Genomic DNA, 7601 nt, shown 5'->3' on the forward strand with positions numbered 1-7601 from the left:
AGATGATATATTTATTCCCAAAGATTCTGCAACACTGGTAATTAATAATATCTATAAATTTATATTATCTTTTATATAGAATCTATGTCCTCTGTTGGGTCACCTAGTTCTTATTATAAACATCCTAAGAGAAAGAACAATGATATGGGTAATTTATATTTATTGATAAATTTTAAATAGATAACTATAGGAAACTGATGAAAATAGAAGCAGATAAAGCATTAATAACCTTGGAAATGCTTAAAAATAAATCAACAGAACATGCAATATGTTTAATGTTAAAAGAAAAATAGGTGATTGTACCAAAGAGGAAAAAAAGAAATAACAAATAAAATACTTGATATTTTAAAAGATTATTGATTAAAATCATTTTGTATATATTTTTGTTATTTAAAATATATATTTTTGTTATTAGAAATATATATTTTTTATGTATTTATATTATTTGAAATAAACATTTTGTGAAATACATTGAATGATATAATTATTCCCAAAAGTCCTGCATGTACTGAGTTTGGTAATTAATAATGTCTAAATATATATTATTTATAATAAATTATCTTTATCTTAGATAAAGTTTAATGACATTGGTAATTTATGTTAACTTGCTTTATAAAAATATTTTCAATAGATAAATTTAGAACAACTATATAGCCTTTTTAGTGACATTTCTACATATATATTTTATGAGTTTAGACTATATTAATAATAACTTTATTTTTATTAATCTATAATATAGGATTTTTATTTAAATATAAAAATAATAAATTTCTATTATGCTTTCCAATATTTGTTGCTGATTTAATGGATTTGGCAAGTTGTCCTAACAATTTTCTGGACTGTAGATATGCCTATTTTGAAAGAATAGGCCAAAGTAGGATACCTACAGCCTGTTGCTAAATACCTAAATAAAAAATATATTTAAATAATAAATTGCTTTATTTTTACCCTAAACAAACCATAAGCTTTTCTTCAACACTTATAGGATGTTTTATAAAATTGGTACATTTGGTATGTAATAAAGGTTTTAAATGTTTGAGTATATAATAAAAGGTTTCTAAATTAAAATGAAATATAGATAAAATAGAATAAAATTACTTTAGTCATTCTCATATAGTTGAAAATTTAGGCTCATTTTTTAATAGTTTAAGAAAGAGGACATAAAATTCGCCATCTTTTGTTTTATTAATAGTAAGATGGTTTAATCTTCTCTTCAAGCAGCGTCTACATGACAAGATTTTTACTGGATGCAAACCCCCTTCAAAAACCTTTGCCTACCCCCTAAAAAAATTTTACCACCTTCGGCGCCGGTGTCTCTTTATTATTCTTTTCACCTATTTATTTATTGATACTCTTTTCAAAGAATTTATAAAGGATATCTTAAATTAATCTATCTCTACACCAACTATCGACATTTTGTGAATATAAAGAATTTATTTTTTAGATAATAAATTCAATTAAAACCTCCATTATTTACAATGAATTAATTATTATGGCATTATGAGCTTGCTGAAATATCTAAACCTTTTAAATTACATTTAAAAGGATAGTTTATTTGGAAAACAATGTGTATGATTGTTTGCAATATATAGATTTGGTCCATGAACTCTATTATAATAATACTATAATAAAAGTAATCATTTATACAGCATTAAATTTTTTCCTATTTAATCTCAAAATTTAATAGATAACCCGCTAAAAAATTTATCCTACCCCATTAAAGCAGCTTACCCCCTACCCCATCAAAAAAATAGGATGCAAACTGTTCCTACCCCTCTCGCTCATGTAGACGCTGTCTTCAAGATCATTCTGTAAAAAAATAATAATTTGAGGATGGATACCATTTTGAATTAATAACGTTTTGCACTGCGCTATGATGAAAATCGCTGCGTTCTATCCAGCTGATCGGTCGCTGCGATATCGCGGCGAAATCGCAATCGCTCTTCACTATGAATTCAGGGTTAAGTAGCAATAGAAAGGAGACATTAAATGGCTGCCCTTCCAGACAATGTGTTCAAAATAAAAAATCATCTAAGATAGTAACGTCACTCTCATTAAGAAGATGAGCAGAAGAGGGTTCGAAAGAAATAGCTACTGAAATAAAATATGAATTTAATTTGTTTATTTTTATAGATTTGATATTATTTTTTGAATTATAATCAAGACAGACATGCAAAAACACGCAGCGATTAATTCAGTTATTAGCCGTTCTCTAACGAGGGGCCGAATACCAAACATCCTGGAGTCTGCATATTTTTCATTAGATGATAGCATAGTCGCTTACCTTCTGTACCTTGATCTTTAGGTAAATCCTTAATTTGGGACTTCACATGCGTCTCTCCAAAAAATTAAAATTCTGACCCTAGCTTATAAATGACTAAAGATAACGATGCCAGATTTCGTAGGATTGTGTATCAACTTATTCTATAGTTAAATAATTGTAACAAATAAATTTCAATTTAGTTGTTATTGAGATATTTATAAAATTATGAGTGCCATCTTATCGATGCTTATAAAAATAGGTTTGAATTTTTACCACCATATTCAACCTCAGCTAAATCCCTTCGAAATTTTTTTTGGCGAGTCTTGAAAAATAAATATCGAGCAATCAATCCCCGCCCTAAATCAAGAGATGGAATTGTTGGGAATATTATTCAGCTCTTACATTGATTTATTCCTTATGATTTTACTAACTTTTTACAATCACACGCAAAGCTATTTGGAGTTGGATTATCGCGGACCTGATTAAATAGGTATTAATTTCTAAAAAAAGGTATCAATCATCAAATTCGTGGAACAATGGAATATTTTGATAAATTATTATCATATTTTTTTTATGTATTGATTATTTTAACCAAATTATTATAAAAGTTTAAAGAATTATCAATTTTTTATCGAAATAAAATGAATAAAAAAATTTAAAAACTCTTTACAAAAAAAATGATATTGAATTTTAGATGAAATTTAATCAAAAATCTTATTTCAGCATTCTCAAAGATCAAAATAAATTTTTTTATCATTTTTCATCGCAAATTATATATTTACAACAGAATTTCTTTTTATTGATTATTCTTAATTATTTGCCTGTCCATATTTAATTTCAATATGTATTAAATTAAAATCTTATTTTGTTTTCCCGCCTTTTATTGTATATATATTTAATAATAGCAATCGTTCCATTGAGAATTATACATATTGGTGCAAAATTAGGCGGGCCAGGCCTAATTTTTATTTTTGAATATATATTTAGGTTCGGGCTGGGTTGGCCCGGGCTTATTTGAGATAAATTGATATAGAGAAGCCGCTAAAAGAGTTAAACTCTTCTCGGTAGTTAGTGTCAATTTCTCGATTATGTTCACTGTAAAAAAAAAGAAATTCTAATTTATTCGGGCCAAGCGGACAAATAATTAACATTTCGAGTAGGGCTTTTTGGGACAAATCAAAAAAATTGTTCGAAATAGCGGTGGACCGGGAAAATATTTTTAAATTCCGGGCGATCTCTAACGGAAATCGTTCCCAAAAATTAATGGTGGACCTGTGTTTAATCTTTCGAGCTTAGTGAGAAAACCAAGTGGTTGCCAACCATTATAAATGGCTATCCCCATATACCGAATTTTTAATGGTAAAAAAATTTGCATTTCCTAATTTACAATAACATATTTAAAATATTATCTTATGCCAACGATTTTTTTCTTTGCTAAAAAGTATTCAAATGCATGATCGATAGATAATTTTAAGTTCTATAGTTATCAGATATTCAAAAAATTAAAGATTTTTTTTTTGAAAAATAGATTATAAAAAATCAAACACTGTTCGTCATTAGGATGAATCAGTGAATTTAGATTTTTAGACTTTAATTTTAATAATTTTTTTGGTAGAATTTTACATAATCAAATATTATATTTCAATAAAATCTTGGATTAATAAACGTAAATGTAACTGAGCAAAGTAAATGTAATTGAGCTCTATACACATTTCGAAGTAAACTTTACAACTACTCTTAATCTATAGTGATTTCTGTATGTAATATACAAGTTTTTGAATTCATAGGGGTAAATCGCCCTAAAAATGATTTAAATATTTTTTATGAATTTATATCACCTTAAAAAATTACCAAATTTTAAAATACCATCTACTTTTAAACTTAAATGTCGAAAACTATAAAGGTGCTATTGGGCAAATTTTTATATTTAAAAAATAATATTAATTTTATAAAAATTTATTTATATAATTGTTAAATTTTAGTCAAATACATTAATATTAGAAAATAATTTCAACTAATGTCAACAAGAAAAAATAATTTTATCTCCTAATTTTTCTATTTATAATATATATTACAAACAATATTAAAAATATAACATGTAAAATAACAATAAACAATTTAAAACATAACAAATACAGTGGGGAGAGTAAAAAAGAAAATTTTATTTAGATCCGGTGAAATTAATATGGCCTCATCACAATATAGAAACATATATAAAAATACAAGCATAATTTAAAATATTTTTATTTTTGGAAAACAAATTGTTTTGTTATTAATTTTTATAGCTTAATGTATTTTGCCGCCTATAATTTTTAAAAAAAAACGGAAAATTTTTAGTTACTCCGAAGTTTAATACTTTTTTATAAAGGTCAGGCCAGGTCTCTATTTTTTTAACCCGGCTGGATAGCTAATCTCTAACAGCTGCTCGTACTGGCCAATAGAAAAAAAGGCTATTATTTTTCATAAATATATCTAGTTTCAAACTGTAAATAATAATTTGTACAAATTTTTTTTCATTAAATTTAGCACTATAAATATTTTTAAAAAGGGTGAAAAACAAAGTTAAAAATCCTGACCGGAAACGTGAATATAGATAAATCAAAGATGGCGACGTTATCAATTTATTATTTATATACGTGTTGTTAAAAATGTTTACTACCATATTATATAAGTTAGATTAGAAGTCGTTAGATTATACATATTACTAGTAAATAAAATTCTATTTATTTGGTAAAAGCAAGTCAAAATACTTAATAAAAATTATTTAATTGCTTACACTTTTATATTATACATATTCAAGCTATTTCACTTCCTTTAGAAAATAGGGTAGCCCTAAAAAGGGCTGTTGGGTATTTATTGTGCTTTTTGTGAATCACAAATTAATTTAGGCTCTCTCGCCACGGATTCTTCTGGCCAATTGAATATCTTTGGGCATTATGGTAACTCTTTTAGCGTGAATAGCGCACAAATTAGTGTCCTCGAAGAGACCTACCAAATAAGCTTCGCTAGCTTCTTGAAGGGCCATAATTGCTGAACTTTGGAAACGTAAATCGGTCTTGAAGTCTTGAGCTATTTCTCTAACGAGCCTCTGGAAAGGCAGCTTTCTAATCAACAATTCGGTACTCTTTTGATAACGTCTAATTTCTCTCAGGGCTACTGTTCCGGGTCTGTATCTGTGAGGTTTCTTCACTCCTCCGGTAGCTGGGGCAGATTTACGGGCTGCTTTGGTAGCTAATTGTTTCCTGGGTGCTTTTCCTCCGGTAGATTTTCTAGCAGTTTGTTTTGTACGTGCCATTTTAGAATTAACGAATTTTTTTTAAGGAGAATTTAAAAGTTTTAAAAAAAATATTCACAAAAGCGCAAAAAGTTTTAAATGATAATTATTTAATTTTAAACCCTTTATTATATACTTTTTTTTTCCAAACGATAAAAAAATTGGCGCCTCTTTTTGATTGGTTAAAATAAATATCGTAAAAAAGGCGCAATTATAAAAAATGTGCATTTTTTCAATATCATTTTTGTGTTAGTGTGTTTGTTTCGAGTTGGAAAAATCTCTCTAGATTTTGATTCTTAGCTGATAGAAGAATCATTTAAATTTTATTAAATAGCTTAGACTTAGCCGCACAGATTGATTATTTTCTTGCAACTGAGAGACCTGTATAAAGTGACCATTTTGATCAAAATTCTCCTTTATTTTTTAAAAATAAAAATGTTATTTTTTTTTTAAAAAAAACCTTTTACATTTGAACTAAATAAACCCTTTATAAAAGTGACCATTCTAATTCTAAATTTTTCTTACATTTATAATTTTTTTTTAAAAAAATTAAATTTCGAGAATTATATATTTTAAAATACAGCTTTTCCGTTCTAGGTGGTTACCATCTGTCCTCATTTCTGGTCTGAAGGTCAATATACTATACATTTTGATTAATCGAATGTGCTTTGATATACATTATTTCGTGACAAATCGTAACGCTAACATCATAACGCTCCATATTTAATACATTATAACCTATTGGCTTGATTTTGTAAATAGCACACCGCTTTGAACATAAAGCGTTTTCTATAAATGACGCTTAAGACTATTTTTTTAGAAAATATATATTTTACTTTATTGACTCTTTAAGCCTGACAACTTCTAATAGGTTTGGTTCCACAGTTCAGATCTGTAACCTCAAGTCACATTTGCCAGCTGATTTCAAATTTTGATCATTTTTATTTTTAACATGATTTTTTTAAAAAAAAAACATAAAATTTTGAGGAATTTATGGTCCTTAATTTTCCATTTCTGTAGGTAATTTTTTGTCCGGAGAAAAAAAATTATCGGCCATTTTTGCCCGTTTAATGTTCTCCTTCTCTGTAATGAAATGAATGACCACCATTATATTTTGATTAAAATATATTAACTTAAAATATTAAATTGGAAAAAAAAAGAATTGTTGGAATTTGTGTTTTTTGGATTTTTAGAATGATCCTATCAATATTTTAGCCAGAGTAATGCACATAAATTAGGCGTTTACATTTTGCCATAATTTATAAATAAAAAAAACGCGTAACGCGTCCTTTGTTTAAATTGAGATTGTCGTTTTTATTAATATCCGTCTATTCAAAATTTTAAATAAGTTTGTAAAAAAAAAAAAGATTTGTCTTTGAAAATTGTATTATCGTCTGCCTTCTAATTTCTTTAATTTCTAAATATTCATTTTTAGGATTTAAGTAAGTTATTTACATTACATTTTATATAATATTACAAAGCGAAGAATAAAAAAAAGGTATTGAAAAAGCAAACCTATTTGCGTTTTTTTTTTAAAATGGTTGCTAACGCCAAACTGTAATTTTTACCAATTTGCACGAGGCCATTTGAAATGCAGCGCTTGCAACGCAGCGTGTGAATCAATTTGTGAGCACTATAAATATTATGTAAGCCTTTAGATTTGTCAAATATCATCTATAAGCAAAAATCTCCCAGACTTACATAACACTTTTATGGCTAAAATCTTAATCGAGCCGTTTTTTTAAAAAAAAATCGACTCGTTTAATAACGCTAATTGAAATCAACTGAGTATTTATAGTATATATTTAGCTGGTCAGCTGTCGGGCCGAAGGGCGGGTTTCACTGGGATCTGTCCTTAATAGCAGTTCAGTTTAGTAAAATGTATATTTAACTGGTCAGCTGTCCGGCCGAAGGGCTATCATTGGGATTTGTCCTTAATAGCAGTTCAGTTTAGCTTTATAACAAACTATTCTTATTTTGTATCTTATTTTTGTATTTTATTTGTTATTCGCTAAAAGTTTGAAATATTCCTCGCATTAAAAAATTATTTAAAGATTTTTTTGG

General features: G+C 27.1%; 1 protein-coding gene across 1 annotated transcript; it reads right to left on the reverse strand.

The window, feature by feature from the left end:
* Positions 1-4283: 4283 nt before the first annotated feature.
* LOC135924993 (histone H3) lies at positions 4284-5635 on the reverse strand. Its single transcript, XM_065460125.1, has one exon. It carries the CDS (start codon positions 5556-5558, stop codon positions 5148-5150), a length of 411 nt encoding a protein of 136 aa, XP_065316197.1. The 5' UTR covers positions 5559-5635; the 3' UTR covers positions 4284-5147.
* Between the last annotated feature and the right edge of the window lie 1966 nt (positions 5636-7601).

Source organism: Gordionus sp. m RMFG-2023, chromosome 2 (genome assembly GCF_954871325.1).
Source record: "Gordionus sp. m RMFG-2023 chromosome 2, tfGorSpeb1-WG-v2, whole genome shotgun sequence".
NCBI classification, from domain to species: Eukaryota; Metazoa; Nematomorpha; class Gordioida; order Chordodea; family Parachordodidae; genus Gordionus; species Gordionus sp. m RMFG-2023.